A 20,770-nucleotide genomic window follows, 5' to 3' on the forward strand; every position below is an offset into this window, starting at 1 on the left:
CAAGTAGGATTGTATGATTCACTGTGATACAGACTGACACATTTTTCATTATAAATCCCTGTAACGTCTGATTTGAATTTAGTCACCCTTGTTACACAAGACTTCCCTGTCCAGAGATAATCCCTAGTGTCTGTTCATAGGATTTTTCCAACACATAAGGGATGAATAGCACAAAAACACTTTCAAAACAGTCAGCTGTCTTACTCAACAGTCAACAAGCCGGCAATTTTTTAGGAGAAAAAACAGAGCAGACAAACCCATCTCCCTAGAACACAAATTATTTTGTGTGTTTGTCTGTCAATATGGAGACAAATTGGCAAAAACATACTCCTCCTCAACTGTCATAGCTGATGCGCAACACCATTGACGGTAACACGGCTTGACATTTCAGCCATTTTTATGGTGTTGTGCTAACTGAGGACCTCAGAAGTGCCACCACAACACCTTAATCAATTCATGTATTTGTATGCTTTATCTGTGTTTTTCTACATGTGATTTCTAATTCAGATTCTTATGAATATGTTGATAACACAGTTGACAGGCAATTTTCCCACTATGAGAACATGAAAAAGAATGGATTAAATTATGGAAGGATGGAGCTCAAAACTTACCAAAAAGTCTTCCCATATCCTGCCAAAGAGGTTATGACATCACATGATGTTATTCGTATGGCCTAAGACCAAACCATTACTGATTTATGGAGGGGGTCAGACCGTGACACGGTTAACACAGTTTTCGTGGACACACACAAAATGGCAAATTTCATGTATAATGGAAAGCACAGTGATCTTTCTGACAGTTTTGTCATATTGTGATGATTACTGTGAATCAACATTTGCAATCGTCTTGGGCAAAAAAACAAGTTTCTTGACATGCTAATACGAAGACTGAATCTGACATTTGGAAAACAGGACGGCATGAAAATGCCCAAAACCAGTATTAAATATTCATTCTTGCTGAGGGAAATAATGCCATGTCTACACTTTCTGTGTTATATGAAAGATAAATGTGTGCTAATGTCCAAAACATCATTGGATGCAGTTAATAGTTAGTGGAGTTGGCAAATAAAATCCATGGACTTAAAAGCGCAGCCGAATCGTAGAATGACCCATATATGTAGCCCAGAGTCTATTGTGTCAATTCAGTTGTATCTATTTAAACAAGCAGCAAGCTTCTGTTTTTTTCAGTAGTTCACATCACTGTCTTTCGACCTCTCCCCGCTCTCTGATTGGCTCCCTGGCTCTGGGTCCCTTGTAGCCTGGGAACTCCCATACTGCCTTTAGTTCTACACAATCATTTCGATCTGAAAGACAGTCTGGCGAGGATGACTCATAACGTCCAAGATCATGGTACCTGTGTCATAATGGTCAAGCATTCCGACCTTTACAGTTTCTCTGCCCAATCAGAGAACAGGGCAGTGTGTCATAACAGCCAAGTATTCTGCCCCCTACGGAATTTAATATAGGCAACTCCCCAGACCTAATCTCACTTGTGATTAGGTCTGGTGTTAACCAGGCAAGGTCCCTTGCTGGAGTAAGGACTGTCCCCAGGTTCTTCTAGAATTTTACTTGAACACTCTACAGCTCCCATAGAAGTCTGTGTTAAAAATCTTGCAAAGTCCTTATGACATCATAATGAGAACTCAAAATTTGGGCAAAATTCTAATCACATATTTGTGATGGTACTCCTCAAAGGGTTAAGGCAGCTGCCATGCTGTCTCTCAGATGGGAATGATTGTTCAGGCAGGCTATGCGTTTGTAGCTGTGTAAACAGCATGATGTGTTCTAAGTCCATTTGGATACACATGTTTGCTAAATGTACTGTCATGTACTGTAACATAGGTCATGTTAGTCAAAAGACTTTCACTTTCTGCTGGTCTGATGGTTACATCACTAACAGTAAAGGGAGACAATTTCAGAAGCCCATGGCCTACAGCAGGGCCGCTGACAGCTTTGGCTGGGCCTACAGGACAATAAAATGTAATGAGGATCCAATTCTGGGCCCCCTTTCTCCCTGGGCCCGTTACAAGTGACCCCTTTGTCCCCCCCTGTCGGCTTCCCTGGCCTACAGTGTATCACCATCTAGTGTACCTTTCCACTCTTTCTCCCATATTCTTTCAAACTAGACCTTTCATGTTGTCATGCTGAGTTTACACTCCAGCTTCTCCTTTGCCCTCAGCTCCGTCAAATCTTTAAATCATCTTCAATCTTTCTCCTCTTGAGGATCTTACCATAAAAGACCTTGGTGAACCCAGCATTCTTAGCTTCCAGAACAGGGGTGAGCAAGGCCTTAAAATCACCTGTTTTTTATCAAACCTTCGGGGCTAAGCTTCTTTCCCGCTGAGTTTTATGTTTCCTTTTTGGGGCAGTCAGCTGAAAATGGGTGGAAAAGAGGGAGAGAAGAAACAACCACATGTCTAGGTTGTAATGCAGGGCCAGATGATCTTTTTGTGTTTGCTTATTCTCAAAAGATGATTTTGTCCGCTTTATTTATGTGACCATACAGGAAACGACGGGGAATGATCAAATCTCCAAGCAGGAAGAAGCATTTAATGTGGAAAAACCAAAACCGGACCAGGTCCGACAACCCACCCTCTTACAGTTCATTAAGAGTAAGTTAAGTACCCATATCCTTCCTAAAAATTACACTGTGTGTGAAGGAAATCTAGACTGTTTATTTTTTATATAGACCATGACCTGATGTCTTTGAAAGTGAAAGCTTTGATAGTATGTCTCAATTGTTTACACAATATCAACTGGGGAAAAACTTGATATGCCATATACTAAGAAATTTTAATTTTACTTGTAATATACTGCATGCTACTACAATTTAAAAAACTGTAGTGGCAAAGGTGTAAAAATGAAAGTAACACAGCCCCAAATCATTAAATCCTCTCAGGTTTTCCCATCACACTGATGAGAACACTGCGCAGCCCCATATATCTGCTGGTGGTCGTGGCTCAGATCCACTTGGCTGCCATGGTGGCTGGTCTGGCCACTTTCATGCCCAAATTCATCGAAAAACAGTTCAGGGTTACGGCGTCATTCTCCAACATCATGATTGGTATGTCTTTATATATATTTTTTTTTCAGCTCCTATTTGACTGGATAGTGAAGAATATAGATAGGAAACAGGTTGGAGAGAGAGAGACAGATGGGTTATGATTGGGAAATGAACCAGTCCAGTCTTGAACCTGGATCCTCACAGCCATGTAGTAGCAGCCAGTATGTGAAGTCACATGAAGTCACAACAATGTAAAGGATTACAAAATGCTTTAATGCACACTTCAAAGTATGCACATTGAGACAAAAATATTGCCTGTCAAAATATTGCCAAAATGGCCCCACCGTGGTAAGTACTGGGCTGCTACGCCGGGGACCCGGTTCGATTCCGGCCTGGGTCCTTTGTCAACCCTTCCCCATCTCTCTCTCCCTCTCCACTCATTTCCTGTCCCTCTCTCGACTGTCTTCTCAAACAAAGCCATAAAAAGCCAAAACAAATATTAAAATACTGTATATATATAGTGTGTATATATAGTGCCAAAATATTCCCACCAAGCATATTCTTTTCCTTCCTGTACTTTAGGTGGTTTGAACATTCCCTCAGCTACATTGGGTATAATGACGGGAGGGATCGTTCTCAGAAGGTTTGGTCTGTCTGTGAGAGGATCGGCTCTAATGTGCACAATCTGTGTCCTGGTATCCATCCTGTTTGCTTTGCCCCTCCTTTTCCTGGGTTGTCCCACACAACCAATCGCTGGACTAACCAGGTGAGTCTTTACCAAAATCAAACCTGTAGAGATTTACAGTCAGTTTACAGTACCTCAATGGTGCAGCACTAACACAATAACAAAATCTTTCCTTTTTTACATTACAAAAAAAATACAGAGGACATGACCTCTGTGTCCTCAATGGTAGTTACGGCCATGCTTTGGGATATGTAAATCAAACGATCATACGTGTAGCAAATATTTCCTTGTCGATTTATCAGTTTTTTAAACTGATCTTGGTGAAAACTTTATGCAACGCTTGATGGAAACAAATCCAGACATTGCAGAAGTGTATTGAAACAATGCAACACCAAATGTGACAGAGTTGTCAAAAGTAAAAGTAAATTCAAGGTGTAAGTACAACACTAGCACACAATACTACATAGCTGTTACATCATCTACTCCATTGTACCTAATGAGGGAGCTATGTTGTTACTGAAACACACTACAAACCTAGCAAGAATCCACCACAACTTGACCCAACCTGCACAGAGTTAGCTGATCGTAAGACAACTACACAGATAAGTTACTTGTGTTGGAAGGAGATTATGTTTCTCGTTTTCTCTTTTTCTTTCACTTTTGACATCTCTGAAATGTGAGCTGCAATCCACACTAAAGGTGGTCCAACAACATAGTGTATGTGGCCTTGTTTGTTTTTTTTGGACCAGGTTGTGTACCAAGAGAATTGTATGTAATTCATATTGTCAGCCATGCCTGGACCAATGTTGCAGCTTGAGAATAGTCAGTAACAAAACAATAAAATAATATCTGAAAATTCTGTAAATTCTGCTACACTTTGGAAATAAACACCTACTTTATACTGATTTATATTGTGTATATTTTATTGGGATACCCTGTTCATGCACACAGCCTTATGGTGGACATTTTAAAGACCCTATTCTATTTTTTACAGTCAAAAGGACAGTCCCCTTGACTGTGGAACACCATGCTCATGCTCGGATGGAGACTTTAATCCCATCTGTGGATCAAATGACATTGAATTCAGGTCTCCATGTCATGCAGGCTGCAGAACGTCAATATTTGATGGCAGAAATGTTGTGGTAAGTATACCTACTTTTTATTTTCCTTACCTACTACTTTATTTCCCTTTCTATCCATGCAAGAAGTCTCTGTTGCTGCTGAATGTGCGCTCCTTTGGAAATAAAAGGTTATCGTGGGCTGTATTTAAATTTTTCATCTGGGCATCTTCCTTGTGGGCCAAACACAGAAATCAATGCATTGTGAAAATGAAAACACAGACCACAAACTGTACTATATAATGCTTATAATGCTGTACTACTGTATACAACGCGGACATAATTTCTCTGCCGTATATAGCTGGAATATTGAAACATTAACTTGTTTATGTGTGGGAGCCACTTTTCTGTTCATGTGCCTCCCTCTTAAGGAACCAAAAGTGTTGTGACAAACTTGTCGCCTTTTACTATTTGGTGGCAAATCTTTAACAATGATGTGCATTTTTTACTTTTACTTTGATAGAGTAGTGAGATGTGGAACAGGAAATAGGTGCAGTAGAGAGAGAGAGAGAGAGAGAGAGAGAGAGAGAGAGAGAGAGAGAGAGAGAGAGAGATTGGGTGCATTCTGATATGCGGACTCCCGTCCTCCCCTGCTCACTTGCATGCTTGTGGCCTCGTGATGACGTCACGAGACATGTATCGAGACGTCATGAGTATCACAGATACTGCATAATAACTCCTGGAGTCTCTGTCAATATCTTGCAAAAGCGCAGTTCTAATGTGATTTTCTCATTTGCAATCGGGATGGTGAATGAAGAATAGTCCCCCAAAAGTTGTATTGTTGTGGCTAGGCTGACAGCAGGGATACATTATTGTTTTCTCCACGGAAGCGGGGTGTCGGCAAAACGTGAGGCCACAAGCACAAGCCGAGGATGGGAGTCCGCATATTGGAAAGCACTCATGGGACAGGATCAGCAAACAACTTTGGATGTACTCAATGCACCCAAGGTCCCCACGATCAGCTTGCCTATGGTACAGCTGCTTTGTGCAGTGTCACAGCACCCCCTAGCTGGAGACAATATTATTGGATGATGCCAAACTATTAAAGGAACAGACCATCCTTTTTGATTTTCACATATTTGCAGTATTTTCCAGCATTATTCATGAATGTGCATATCATTTACTGCTCAGTGTTTTCAGTAGTTAGATTTATTGAATCAGAAGTATTAGCATAGCTTAGCATAATCACTGGAAGTAACTGGTAACTTTAGTCAAGTCAAGTCAAGTAGGTTTTATTGTCAATTTCTTTACATGCACTGGTCATACAAAGAATTTGAAATTACATTTCCTGCTTTCCCATACAGACATAGACTAATCTAGGTAAGGACATAGACAGTATAGACATAGACAGTACTTATACATGGACTTAAGACAGTATGGACATAAACAGTGCTCATACAGACATTTAAAGTGCAAGACTGGACAACAGAAGACTTGTAGAGGACATACATTAAGAGGTATTGTTGTGCTTTTGTACTTTTCCTAAAAAGTCCTTTATAGCGTTCTGACATGGTAATAGTAGCATTTTGAAGAAAATAAATATTAAAAAGGTCTGTCAAGTACACCAGCAGCAGTGTGTGTGTGTGTGTGTGTGTGTGTGTGTGTGTGTGTGTGTGTGTGTGTGTGTGTGTGTGTGTGTGTGTGTGTGTGTGTGTGTGTATGTGTTTAGTGCAGGTAGAAGGTGCGGTGTGCGTCTGTGTGTGTGTTCGTGTGTGTCTGTGTGTGTGTGTGTGTGTCAGTGTGTGTATGTTTGGGTTTAGTGCAGAAAGTGGAGTGTGCTTGTGTGTGTGTGTGTGTGTGTGTGTGTGTGTGTGTGTGTGTGTGTGTGTGTGTGTGTGTGTGTGTGTGTGTGTGTGTGTGTGTGTGTGTGGTGTGGTGTGCATGTTTTGAGTTAGTGCAGGTTGAAAGTTCAGTCACAAGTATAGTAGTGCAGGTGGAATGTTCAGTCGCAGATATGGTGGTGGGGGATGGGGGGGGGGAATGGGGGTTGTCAGTGGCCTTGCTGGCTAGAGGCTGACAGTGGAGGGAGAGTGGGTTGAGTGTTCAGCATCTTGATCGCTTGGTGCATTGTGCTGCTCGCCAGCCTGGTGGTAAGGGAACGGAGGCGCCTGTACCTCTTTCCAGAGGGCAGGAGGCTGAACAGTTTGTGTGCAGGGTGGCTTGTGTCTTTGATGATCATCAGTGCTTTCCGGGTGAGGCGTGTGGTGTAAATGTCCTGCAGGGAGGGGAGTGGTACTCCAATGATCTTCGCTGTGTTCACAACACGCTGGAGTGTCTTCCTGTTTTTCTCCGTGCAGCTTCCTCCCCACACTGTGATGCAGTTGGACACGCCGCTCTCTATGGTTCCTCTGTAGAATGTTGTCATGATGGAGGGTGTAGCACTTGTCTTCTTTAGTTTGCGCAGGAAGTAGAGACGCTGATGGGCCTTCTTCGCCAGTGATGTAGTGTTGGTGGTCCAAGAGAGGTCGTCGCTGATGTGCACTCCAAGGAACTTGGTGCTGCTCACTCTCTCTCCACAGCATCGCCGTCGATGGTCAGTGGTGGCAGTTGTTTTTGGACCCTTTGGAAGTTGACAACAATCTCCTTGGTCTTGTTGACATTCAGCAGGAGGTTGTTGTCTTTGCACCATCTGGCCAGCAGGTCTACTTCTTCTCTGTAGTGAGTCTCATCGCCCTTGGTGATGAGGCCCACCAGTGTTGTATCATCCGCAAACTTCACTAGATGGTTAGTGCTGTGGGTCGTTGTGCAGTCGTGTGTCAGCAGCGTGAACAGAAGGGGGCTGAGAACACAACCTTGCGGAGCCCCTGTGCTCAGGGTCAGGGTGCTTGAGGTGTTGTTCCCTACCCGTACTGCTTGTGGTCTTTGCATCAGGAAGTCCAGCAGCCAGTTGCAGAGGGAGGTGCTGAAACCTAGTTTGTCCAGTTTTCTGATGAGTTGTTGTGGTATTATGGTATTGAATGCTGAACTGAAGTCAATGAACAGCATTCTCACATATGAGTCTTTATTGTCCAAGTGGGTGAGGGCTGGATGGAGGGCAGAGCAGATTGCATCCTCCGTGGATCGCTTGGCTCGGTATGTGAACTGGTAGGGGTCCAGGGTGGGGGATAGGGTGGCTTTGATGTGTGACAGGACTAGCCGTTCGAAGCACTTCATGATTATGGGCGTCAGTGCTACAGGACGGTAGTCATTGAAGCATGATGGGGATGATTTCTTCGGCACAGGTATGATGGTAGCAGCTTTGAAAAGTGATGGGATGACTGCTTGCTCCAGAGAGATGTTAAAGATGTCTGTGAAGACATCCTTCAGCTCTTCAGCACAATCCTTCAACACTCGGCATCACTTTAGCATCAAGCCACAAGTGATCACTGGACAGAATTACATTGCTGTTTTACACTCTGGTGTAAATTTTACATTTTACATTTATTTTAAAGGGGTTTATAAGTACATTTGATGATGTTTTATTTTGTACCATAAACTTGCAGTACTATGCCTAATTTGGCTATACTGTTAAACGGGGCAATGTAAACACCTAGACGAAAACGATTATGCACATTCGTGCATAGATTCAAGATTCAAGATTCAAGAATTTATTGTCATTGTCAAAAAGGCAACGAAATTGTGTTTGGGGTACAATACTTAGTAGCAGCAGCTTTTCAAATAAAGTGCAATAAGAGGTAAAAGTGACACCAGTGCTTGACCCCCCCCCCCAGCATAGCACTGGGAAATACTGCAAATATGTTAAAATCAAAAAAGGGTGGTCTGTTCCTTTAATAAATGTTCTTCATTACAGACAGCACTCAACCTTGAACAACAAAATATATGGATTTACATAAAGAATCATATTCACAAAGATTATTGAAATTCTCCCAGGGAGCTCCAAACTTCCAAGCCGAGAGATTATGAGCAAAAGCTCTGACTTGTACAAGTGAGCAAGGAAGGGACAGACAGTTTTGTTTGCAGTTCTGGTCTGCATTGTTGCTATGTGTAGAAATGGTGATGTAGAGATGTGTAGAGGTAGAGAGACAGAGTGAGAGAGAGAGATAGAGAGAGAGAGAGAGAGAGAGAGAGAGAGAGAGAGAGAGAGAGAGAGAGAGAGAGAGAGAGAGAGGAAATGAACGTTTCAAGCCGCTTATACAACACAAGATACGAATATTATACAGTATACTGTACTGTATTGCAAGATCAAATTGTGCTCAGCCCCATACATACATACAAAAGCCCAAAACAAAACAAGTCAAACATTCAGGCATAAATAGATTTGTTTTAAAAATCACTTCTTGTCTATAAGTGCTCCTTTAGGTAAATAGAAAACATCAGTGGCCAACTGGTAGGGCACTCATCTGCAGGGCCGCTGACAGCTTTTGCTGGGCCCAGGACAAAATCATCATAAAGGGCCCCCTACCCAATACAAACAATGTAATGGGCACCCAATTTTGGGCCCCCTATCTCCCTGGGCCCGGGACAACATACCCCTTTGTCCCTCCCTGTCGGCTGGCCTGCTCATCTGCAATGCAGCCGACCTGGGTTCGATTCCCGGCTCGGGTCGTTTGCTGACCCCTCCCCTTCTCTCTCCCCATTCGCTTCCTGTCCACCTCTCAAACTGTCCTGTCATCAATAAAGTCGTAAGGCGAACAAAGAAGAAAAAAAATTGAAAACATCACTTTCTCTCCTTCTACAGAACTACACAGACTGTGGGTGTGTGGGGCAGGAGAGCCTGAGTTACGCAGTACCTGGGGGCTGCAGCAAGAGTTGCACTCATCTCCTCCTCCCATTCATGGTCCTGTCATCTATAACCTGCTTCGTCGCCTCTCTTTCTCAGACGCCTTCCTTCATGATGATCCTGAGGTACTGACCACAACTATGCATTTTCTTTATACCACTTGTACATAGAGAAGGTTCAAGGGCTATGGTTAAAATTAATTACATACACGTAATTGGTTGTTTTTCATGTTACTGGAGCCTCTTTTATTGTAAAGAGTTCACTCCTGTAAGGTACCAGCTTCAAAAAGCACAGCTCGCAGCTCTTTCTTTTATACAGGGATTATGCTATGGAATAGCCTTCCGCTAAATATTAAAATGGCAGAAACAAAAAGGTGTTTTAAACAAAGAGTTAGAGTATTTTTGTGGAATAAAGTGGAGAACTAGGTGACGTAGGAATGTGATGGCATATGTGTATGTGATATCTGTTACATGTTTTTGTTATGTCTTGTCCTCTTCCATCAGGGACCGTGTTGGAAATAAGTGTTTACGCTTTTACATGTTATCCCTTGGATACCTTTTGTCTTCCTATATCCATAAATAAACCAAACCAAACCAAAAAATAGTCAGGCAATAATATTATTCTGTAACATTTGTGCAGATTTTGCTGTAGCAATACTGCAAGGATATTGCGACTAACTAAGGGTTAAAACCTATTGAATGCAAGGGTGTACTTACTTATGCCTTGCTCTCCTGTGAATGTTTACTTATGGCCAATAAAATATGATAACATGTAAATGTTTGGGTGGGATTAGTTAAAGCAGACTCTGATTGTTCCTTCTTATGATTTCCGGGAAGATCAGACCATGTTTTATGACCAATTTTGACAGAAATGTATGAAATTTCAAAGGGTGGCGGTGTACAAACTTTTTCCTAGGACTGTACGTACCAAAAGTGCATCAATCCATGCATAAACAGGTTTTCACATACATTCTCAAAATGTGTCCTATTTCATGGGAAGAAACACTGTGCACTCACTTTTTCATGTTAGGTCAGTCTGAGTTCATCCAAATATTTGTGTGAGAAGTTACACGTGGTGTTTTGTGCGTAAGCCTCAGGAGTTTAAATGGCATCCGCCATCTGTTTCAGGACGGTCACACCAGAGTCTAAATCCTTTGCCCTTGGAGTTCAGTTCATGCTTTTCCGAGTGCTAGGTGAGTACAATAACGCAGCGATCCAATTGCAAATGGACCTCAGTTTGAAGTAGAATGGGTTTGGACCCATGGTTTGGACCTGACCACTAATTAAGCACCAATTTCAGGTGGGAGGGGTGAACTCTGGGTAAAATCATAACATTTCAAACGCCAACAATCTTTGGTTTGAGACTGCTTTACACTGATCATTTCAATCAACCTTTTTATTTTACTTCTTTTGGATGCAGAGCTGACTAGACGTATTTATGCAATTAAACAAGTTTCATGATTGCAAAGTATTTTAGTAGAGAACATCTCCAGCACAAGCATATCATCACTGACACCTTAATCAATCTATCTTGTTTCCCAATAGCATTTTTGCCAGCACCTGTTGTGTATGGAAAGGCAATAGACACCACTTGCATTCTTTGGGGAAAGAGATGTGGTAAACCAACAGCATGTCAATACTACAATCTGGATATGTTCAGGCAAAGGTAAGGTAACACCTACTTTACAGCTAAGTACAGTCACTTTTGCAGCTAAATCAATCAACATCCACCTCTTTACATATGAAAAGTATTATTTTCCCCAGTCGTAATGAATATTTAAAAATGTACGGTGGAAAGTATTCCTGAAAAAGATGACATTTGTGAATGTAAACTTTCTAATGAATGCATGTCTGCATGTGTATCTTTTTTTCATTTTCACAACTGAAATCGTATCATTGTAGAAAACACAGCAATTGTTTCGTAATGGTCATGTTCCGTGTCAGATTTTTAGGTCTTCAAACATTCTGCATATTTGGAGGATTCGTCTGCTTCCTCCTGTCTGTCGTCGTCCTCAACAAAATGGCATCAAAAACAGCGAACACACATCAAACACAAAGAGCAAGCTTGCTAAAGAGGGAGGATGGCAAATAACAACATCTAATTAAGTAGCTGTTGAGTGATAAGTCAAGTCATGGTTGAGCTCATGACCAAACTATAAAAAAACCTGCATTTGATGTGAAGAGGCTGATGGGAACTAAGGATGTGTAACTTTTTTTAATTTTGAAGAATTTACCCATTTAGTTTTAAAGACAGATGCTATTTGCACCCAGGAGGGCTTATATTGTCATTCACAGACGTTAAATAGCCACTGTTGCTATTAAGAGACATGCCATTCAGGTGTTTGTGTCACAAAAGCTTTTCACACCCACAGGGTACAGCATCTACATGTAAGTGGGCAGACACCGGGGTGGGCATTCGAAAGAGTTTTACACGGGCGCTCAGTGTATGGTTTCTACAAGTTAGATGGCCAAAAAGGTTATACGACTGTTGCGATGTCACATCTGCAGCAGCCAGAGACAGCCTGACATCCCTTACTAAAAACATATAGTAGAAAAACGCCTTATGTGTACTTGCTGTAAGTAAGCATTCACACACATGCCATGTACTGCAGTTGAAACTTTTTAAAAACACTTTTCTCTATTTTATCTTGTGTGAATGTTATATTTTACTTTGTTGTGAAGCACTTTGAAGTCCACTGTTGTGTTTAAATATGCTATAAAAAATAAAGTGACTTGACTACGGGGACAATATAATAACGTGCCATATAGGAATTGCATAGTCTACAGTATATTAATAATGTTGTAAGTTTTATATATAGGGTGTTCCCACAGTTTATACACACTTAAGATCATTGTGAAGTGAGTGGCTTTTCAGATTCTCAAAGTGCAATTGCATTGCTTTTTCACCACACCTTTTCAAAAATTGATACAGTATGCTCTCTTGGAATGCTTTCCCCCCCTTTTAATGGCTGAATTCAATTTCAGTTACTGTTTCAGGTCTCATAGTGCAGGCATTCATTCGTCATCAGTTTGAGAATAAGGGGTGACAAAACGTTAGGCTTATTGCAAATTATATTGCACTACAATTTCGAGTTTCATTACTAACTTGCTTTTAGAATGGAATAATGAGTTCAATGGCCAAAGTCTTCCATTTCAAGCACCTCTGTCCTCTGTTGAAAGCCCAAGCATTTCCAAATATCATGCGTAACCATCTCTTGAGTTAGCTAATACAGACTGGGATTATCCACTGGCTGTAAGGGCCGCCGCACACCGGCTCAGACAAAGTGCAGAGCACTGCTCCGCTAAAGTTCGATTCCCTTTTTTTCAATGCACACCGGCACCGATGTCCGTGGTTAGTGATTAGAGACCAGTTCTATTTTGTCGGAGCCGCTCATTGACTATCCATTCTCTGCTGTGGTGAAATCGTCTGCGGGGGTCGGAATTGTGTCGGAAGTGAAAGTGCTCCGTAGTGCTGTCGGAACCGATGTGTGGAGGCCCTTACAGTGACACTGCTGCCATTGATCTTGCTGTGATGTGATAACATTTAATCTCATTTTTATTGGCGTCTGGAAAAGCAAAACTGTAGCCTACAAATATATTTTTGTAACGACTATTATATTTACTCACTTGTTTGTCATACCTTATATTTTTTTTACATTTTGTTATTTTTGAACTCCCATGAACTTTGGAATTGGTACCTGTGCATACACTGTTTAACAGTATACTTTTTCCCTTGACATGGGCATAAACATAGGAAATGTTTAATTTTTTCACTACTAATACCCAGGGTGCAAATATATGCTCAGGTTTTTTTTTAACTTCTAACAGGCGAGGAACTATAACCAAACTGTGAATGTTTGTATGTTCATTATATCCTTTTATTTTTTTAAAGAAATGTAAGATTGTGCAGTTCTCATTTGAAATAAAAAGAAGCAATAAAAGATGTGCAATCAACTTTACAGCATTTTAGGGTTTTTGTTTGTTTGTTTGTTTTGTTATCCTGTATGGAGAAAAATGCATGAACGATAACAGTGCATTCATTTTGTAAGATAAGGTAACAGAAAGAAAGAAGGCAAGTCTTCAAGAAGTTAATTTGTCATACTTAATCACACATTCAGGTAGTGAGAATGAAATATCCATTGAGAAGAAAACACTGTTGTGTGCATGTCAGCATTGTGAGCAATCAGAAAACATTTCACAGCATTATGCGTTGTACAGTAGTTTCTTTAGAAACACAATTTATTTCGGAATAATAAGGTAATTCAAAAAGAATGAATCAATTTCACGCCTCATTATATCAGATCTCGATCATAGTCATGAAATGGTTATTTGAAAGATTATTTGTCAGAGAGAGGCCGCTAGAGCAGTGTTGCCAGATGTGTCTGATCAAATCCCGCCCAAAAGATTCTCAAAAACCACGAAAATGTGCTAAATTCAGACCAATTTCAACAAATTGCATTGATTTCTATGGGCACAAAACTGCAGCACAAAACGTACAAATGGTAAATTTTTCCCGGTTTTACCAGCAGACGGCCATTCCAAATAGCCCAATTGGGCGGGTAACCGCCCAATCTGGCAACACTGTGCTAGAGACCGTGCATTTCAGAAATGTTCCACATACATTAATGGTACAGTTTGTAATGACAGTCTGACGGATGACTGCATATGTCCCGCCTGCTCTGCTGCCAGCAGCCAATCATATGCTGAGCTGAACGAACACGGTTCCAATCATCTTGCAGCTTCGTTCTTCTCATGCCATTACAAAAGTACTGCGCCTGCACAGCATCAAAATAACCCCTGAGAAATTGGCTTTTAAAGATTTATTTCGATTCATGCGGACCAACTACACACGTAGAAAAAAAAATCTACTTTTCACTATGGTTTGAACTATATGAATTTCGCAACCACTAGTTGCTTGAAGCATTTCTGCATTTGCATTTCTGGCGTTTCCCCATTTGTTTTGACACAGTCTAGTCTTACTGACCCAAAAAAGATGCCGGAGGGCATAATCACCAAAATGGCCGCCAACTGAAAGGACCTCTATGAGAATGACTTTCCACTCCCTCTACAAAGATGTGAAGAAACGAACAGTCACATCTCTCTATCAGCTAACGTCTGCTATCTTCTCTCTCTCATCAACAGGTCATCATACCAGAGCGTTAAGATAACATGACGACTTGAACCGTCTATCGCCTTAGCATGTTAACTCGTGCACCACAACACCCTGTGACAGGTTAAGTTTAGGCATGTGCAAACCTTGTCACAAGACAAAAGTGCTTTCCCGCAGCGTTAAGGAGCACAACTTAACTTTTAAAAGCGTTACACCTCAACACGGAATGCACTTGCGTGAAATAAATACACCGTTGCATGATGACAGTCTGTTCTAATTCTCCATTGACATCCTACTTTAGGATATTTAACTGCTGATCAATCTCCCAGCAGCAGTCTTCTCTAGATAGGGGTGGTGACCACAACTCCCACCTTGACATGTGACGGGTTTGACTGTTCATCACCATCAGAAGCAGTCATCTCTCTTCTAGGGAGGTGTAACCAGGGTTCCCACTCTAATTCAGATATAAAATTCCATGATTTTCCATGACTTTCCAGACCCAAAACACAGAATTGCCATGACCACTTCCATGAAAATAAATAGCGCTAAGTTTTAAAAAGTGTGAAAACTGAAGATTATTTTCACCTCTAGAACTGAGGGCGAGCTACCGCCAGACTAAAGAGTGCTCATTGCATCCTAGAATGTTGCACATTACAGCGTGAAACCAAACTAAGCGTTGTAGTATAACCAGTAAGAAAAAATGTTATACACAAAACAAAAAAAGTTTTTGCTTCTACACAACTGTTAAGAAAATTCCATGATCTTCCATGACTGTGCATGCAAAATGGCAAAATTCCATGACTTTCCATGACTGGAAAAACTTTTATGAAATTCCATGATATTCCAGAAATTCCATGACCCGTGGGAACCCTGTGTAACAATAGCGACGCCATAACAGTCGTCATGGGAGGTGTAACAATAACGACCAGTGTTGCCAGATGTACGATAATTATCGTATTTGTACCATCATTTTGTCCATTTTGTCCTCTGTGCGATCAAAAAAACAAGATGTACGATAATTTCAGAGTTGTCCTTCAGTTCATTTAGATGCCTTGAAACAACAATTTGGGTCTTGTACGACAATTTCCACCCAAAAACGATAATTTTGAGGTTTTGGTACGATGATACAGCATTTTCCATCTGGCAACACTGATAACGACACCATAACATTTGTCATGGCAGGTGTAACAATAACGACACCATAACATATTTATCAGGCCCTGCCGTGGCCAACTGGTAGGGCGCTCGTCTGCCATGCAGCCGATCCGGGTTCGATTACCGGCACGGCTCATTTGCCGACCCCACCCCATCTCTCTCTCCATTCGCTTCCTGTCCACCTCTCAAACTGTCCCGTCATCAATGAAGCCGTAAAAGACCAAAAAAAAATCTTTAAAAAAAAAACACATTTATCAAGGGAGTGGAACTGATATGGGTCCTCGCATGAGGAATGAAACAACTTCCAAGCTGCAACAAGTCGTCCAGTTGCTTAGAACTAAATTCTTTGGATAAATTGTGACCATTTGCATACACATTTATAACCACCTGTTACCGAATGTGCCATCACAGATCCTTACTTATTGCAAGGTAAAAAACAACATTTATGCACAGGAACGACCCAAAAGTTCAACTCCCTAAAAACACTCGAAAAAAGTCTGTGTATGTGTGTGTGTGTGTGTGTGTGTGTGTGTGTGTGTGTGTGTGTGTGTGTGTGTGTGTGTGTGTGTGTGTGTGTGTGTAAGCGTGCAAAAGTCCTGATTGTCTTCAGATGAACAACAGTCTTAATTGATTGGCTCGTAACCTTGTGGTTGGCGGCGGCTTTTGAAGACGCAGGCAAAAACTCCGCCAAAGAGGATAAGAGCGAGGGGAGTGCCCAAACCCACGGCCATGATGATCATCACCAGAGGGGAGAAGGAGTCCTGTGGCGGAGCGCCCCATCCCACCAACATAGACCTAAAAAAACACACGGAGAAGGGAAGAGGGGAACAAGCGACTATGAGCATTCCCTTTCACCAAAACACAGACCTAAAACACACCCAGAAGGAAACAAGGGCTCAAGAGCAATCCTATGACTTTGAGGTGCCTAAGTCAAGACCTTCTACTTCTGGACCATGGGGGCTTAAGTCGCAAGCATTTTGAATGGAAGTAAATGGAGCAAGTCAAGGAAAATACTGATTCCATTTGACACGTGCTGCATGTAGGATAAGCGACGTCTCTTGTGTAGTCCAAATAATCACTCTATATTTGCACACACACAACTCACAAATAGCTCGACAAATGAAGTCGACAACCACACCATTGCTTATGATTAATTCAGAGGTACAGTTTATGGATGATCTAGTGGGGAAAGGCGAGGTGGAACGGAAAATAGGTTTGATCAGTCCATTAGATCTCAGTCAAAATGTTTGACTTCTCAGGTCCCATGAGCAGTGCGGGAAAGGGTGCAGACTTAGGTGCTGTTTCCACATAGGCTGCCATTTTTAAATGTGGGTATTTTTTTCTCCTGTTATAGGTGGAAACGCAACATGGGGATAAAAATAAAAACTCCATTGTAACAGATGCATTTTGCCCCCCTAAATGGGATATTTTTAAAGCCTGCTTTTTGATATGTGGGTTTTAAAAATCTGATACGTGGAAACGGAAGGCCAAAACCAATGTAACCAGGCGACTAGCTGAATGTAACCAGCTACATGGAAACAGCTCTTTAGGCACCAAATTTCCTTCAACCAACAATGAGTGGATTCCAATATGCAGACTTCCGTCCTGCCTTGCTCACTTGCCTGCTTGTGACCTCATGATGACATCACTGACAACGACAGAAAATGAATTCAATATCTTGCAAAAGCACAATTCTAATGTGATTTCCTCATTTGCAATCTGGATGGTGAATGAAGAACAGTCCCCCAAAAATTGTTTCTCCACGGAGGCGGGGCATCAGCAAAATGCGAGGCCAGAAGCACAAGTGGAGAACGGGAGTGTGCATATTGGAATGCACCCTGAGTGTTGATTAAGAATGGAACACAAGAATTAAGAGAGGGGGCAACAGAACTCATGTGTCCATATACCTACCAGCTGAGGTAGTTGGTGGTGTTGTAGAAGGGATCACCTCCAATACTGAAAGAAAGGTTTAGGGCAGACGTATGGAGTCCATCATCGAAGAAAGCCTTCACCCAGCCAGACGGCGGCAACTCGGAGAGAATAACGGGACTTGAATGGTGACAGGGAGTAGCCTCCTCAAATTTTGGGTGCGCTGTGCGATAGGCCACCGGTTTCCACTGGGTGTACCCCAGGATGTCTGAGGAGTCATTTCCTGGAGCCACAGAGACCCACTGAGACACCTGAAATTTAAAATGGTTAAGAAAGTCACTACACACCTGAATCTTAGATGTGTCATTTTGTCTTTTCCTTTTTTTCTATTTATTGACTCAGATGGCCTACTAAAGAGGTCCAATGTGCCTGGACTACTAGTTTGCGCACAAATGGCAAATAAAGAACTTAGACTTTTACTTTATTTATAGGAAAACTCAACATGCAGTTGTATTGCTCACACTGCCCTTGACTTGTCAGTATCTAACGATGTGACATTTTTTTTTGTTAAGCACTTTCTGAGATCCTGGACAGTCTAATGTGGAGATAAATTATTTACATTATAGAACATGTTCGCATACCCTAAAAATATCATCCCACAACTTTTGCAACTTCAGCAGACACTTAACTCTTGTTCATTTGCTAAGAAAATACTGTAGAGCTGTTATTTAAATTACTCCATTATAGCTTATTAGTTTTACCCTTACGAAATTGTTTAGCCTTTCTGTTTTGTTTGTTTGTTTAATTTTCTTTTGCCTGTCCGCCGCTTTAGCTTGTCACTTGTCATTGTACGGGGTTTGGCTGTCACAGTTCTATGTACGCTGCTCGGGCAGGGCCATACAGTAGACTAGTAGTTTTGAGTGTGATTATACGGATTTATTCTGTGTGTAGTGGATATCCACACTTATTGTCATTTAATCACTTACATAGCGTAGTGAGCCTATGCGCGTGTGTGTGACTGGCGTTTACCATGGGCTCTTGGTTTTGTGCACGAGTGGTGAACTAATTTATTCTCAACTAGTAAGCCTGCCCGGCTGGCCTAGCTCGGTGAACCCCTTTTATCCTGTGGCAGCCAACCCCGTTCCAATGAACATTACTGTTTTTATCCCAGCGGCGCAGGTTTTTAACTATTGACTTTGTATTAATAAAGAAAATATTGTTATTCCTTTAAACAAAGGTACGTCTCTTGTGCATTCTATCCGAACCTGTTGTGCCTTATTGGTTGAAATCAAAATATACTCTGGGGTGGAAGTCCCCCAGTGGCGCAGTCGTGCAATTACAAGTATCAGTTTGATGATCATTATTTTAGGAAAAGTAACATCTAAAGGTCCACTCTGCTACATTTGGCAGAGTGGACTCTGCTACATTTGGCACTCGACAAAATATTACTTCGCTGCCCAACGGTAATATAGATATAAGCCATTTATATAGAAGTGAACCTGAAGAAGCGCAAAGCAAAGCGCTTTGTTCACAAAATAAAAAAGCAGAAAAAAGTTCACCAGTGTGCTGTGATTCTTCCTTTTTTCCATTCATATAGACGTCATGTCTGACCTTAAATATGGATGGTGTGTATTCGTCATCAATAGACTTCAGCACGTCCACATGATCTCGCTGTTGGCCGCTGCTCACAGACTGCAGCTCCAGGGCGAAGCGGGACAGGTTGGAGCGCGGGGCCACGTCGTCCAGCCAGACGCGGAGCTTGGAGGAGTTGGCCGTGTGCAGGAGGCCTGGCCACATGCTGTCTCTGCCTTTGGATCCAAATGCAGAGAACTGCCAACAGAACAGCGTGTATACGCATGAAGATGAGACCATTATCAAATACTCAAAACAACACACACACACACACACACACACACACACACACACACACACACACACACACACCAATTATCTCTAACCCTGTGAAAGTGTGAGGAAATCTATGCAGAACAGCATCAGGGAGGAATCTAACAGGACTTACAGACAGACAGAGGGAGCCGTTCCGGAAACTGTCAGAGTTGTTTTGGCCACAGAGAGTGGCGGAGAGGTTGACAAAGTCAACGGTGGCATTGAGATCACTCCAGCTGAATCCCTGCAGTTCGTATGGAGGGAAGAAGCTGGAAGGGTCGCGCGGGTCTCCCGTATCATTTACATCATTGTACTCCCACAGCTGTATGAAACAAAATTAAAATTACACATTTACCTCTGCTACATAATGTTTTAATAACAACATCTTTTAAGTATGTAAGTATGCCCTTTATTATCCCACAATGGGGAAATGCATGTGTTGCAGAAGTAACATAGCCTATACATACATTAAAAAGGTATTATACATTAAAAACAAGTTTGGGATTTTGTATTATTATTATTATTTAAATTAAAACACCAACAGAGGATGGCAAATACATTGAATTTGCAAGAGGTTGAGAACCCCCCTGCTCTTCTGTCCAAGAACAGAAACCACTCACCCTAGTGAACACTACTGCACTGCTGAACTGTATGCTGCTCTCTGGCAACACTTTCAGGCCACCTGAAAAATTGCCAGCCAAAATGGCGTCCCACTGTATGTCCACACTAGAAGAAGGGGAGTTGGTGTGCACCAGGATCAAAGCAGGCGCTGCCTGGCTACAGAAAAAGTAGTGGAGTGTATCGTTTGGACCCACTGCCCTCACATGAAGCAAATCAACTCCTGCGGATGGTTTTGTCAGACCTGGGTTCAGCTCCATAGACACCTAAGTAAACACATTACAATAACATCACACAATCTTGACACAAAAAAACCCTCCAGAACACAGCACATTTCAAAAACGATATAGACTTAGTCAGAGATATTAACCAAAATCCCATTATACTTTTGGCAAGATGATTAGCACCGAATAGTGTGTAAAAGTCAATGCAATCGCCATGAAAACTGTCCAATCGAAATAATATGAACAATGTCAAAGCTCACGTGTTCACGTACATTGCGTCGAAACTCGTCTTCATGTCCAAAAGATCCCCTTGAGTTGCTCAAAAATAAAACCAAAACAACATAAAATTTAACTGCAAGAACTCCGAAGACGTCCATCTTCA

General features: G+C 41.8%; 2 protein-coding genes across 2 annotated transcripts in view; one reads left to right on the forward strand and one right to left on the reverse strand.

Moving 5' to 3' along the window:
- Window positions 1–14,000, forward strand: part of slco2b1 (solute carrier organic anion transporter family, member 2B1) — a 30,808-nt gene extending 16,808 nt beyond the window's left edge. Inside the window, exons 8-15 of the mRNA XM_063185536.1 lie at window positions 2,506–2,611; window positions 2,899–3,063; window positions 3,586–3,769; window positions 4,683–4,830; window positions 9,485–9,651; window positions 10,654–10,718; window positions 11,071–11,191; window positions 11,470–14,000. Coding sequence (XP_063041606.1) covers window positions 2,506–2,611; window positions 2,899–3,063; window positions 3,586–3,769; window positions 4,683–4,830; window positions 9,485–9,651; window positions 10,654–10,718; window positions 11,071–11,191; window positions 11,470–11,617 — 1,104 coding nt within the window. The 3' untranslated portion in view covers window positions 11,618–14,000. The remainder of the gene's footprint in view (window positions 1–2,505; window positions 2,612–2,898; window positions 3,064–3,585; window positions 3,770–4,682; window positions 4,831–9,484; window positions 9,652–10,653; window positions 10,719–11,070; window positions 11,192–11,469) is intronic.
- Window positions 14,001–14,330: 330 nt separating this feature from the next.
- glmp (glycosylated lysosomal membrane protein) lies at window positions 14,331–20,770 on the reverse strand. The gene is made up of 6 exons (XM_063185537.1): window positions 20,661–20,770; window positions 20,167–20,430; window positions 19,680–19,868; window positions 19,271–19,489; window positions 17,702–17,970; window positions 14,331–16,585 (listed from the first exon to the last, which is right to left on the reverse strand). The coding sequence occupies exons 1-6, from the start codon at window positions 20,763–20,765 to the stop codon at window positions 16,414–16,416; spliced, it is 1,218 nt and encodes a 405-aa protein (XP_063041607.1). The 5' UTR covers window positions 20,766–20,770; the 3' UTR covers window positions 14,331–16,413.

This window comes from Engraulis encrasicolus, chromosome 20 (genome assembly GCF_034702125.1).
Source record: "Engraulis encrasicolus isolate BLACKSEA-1 chromosome 20, IST_EnEncr_1.0, whole genome shotgun sequence".
NCBI classification, from domain to species: domain Eukaryota; kingdom Metazoa; phylum Chordata; class Actinopteri; order Clupeiformes; family Engraulidae; genus Engraulis; species Engraulis encrasicolus.

Coding starts and splice junctions, on each gene's coding strand:
- glmp (XM_063185537.1), bottom strand. CDS start 20,765: ATGGACGTCTTCGGAGTTCTTGCAGTTAAATTTTATGTTGTTTTGGTT. Junction 19,869..20,166: donor GTGCAGTAGTGTTCACTAGG/GTGAGTGGTTTC, acceptor TGTTTCATACAG/CTGTGGGAGTACAATGATGT. Junction 17,971..19,270: donor ACACACCATCCATATTTAAG/GTCAGACATGAC, acceptor TTTAAATTTCAG/GTGTCTCAGTGGGTCTCTGT.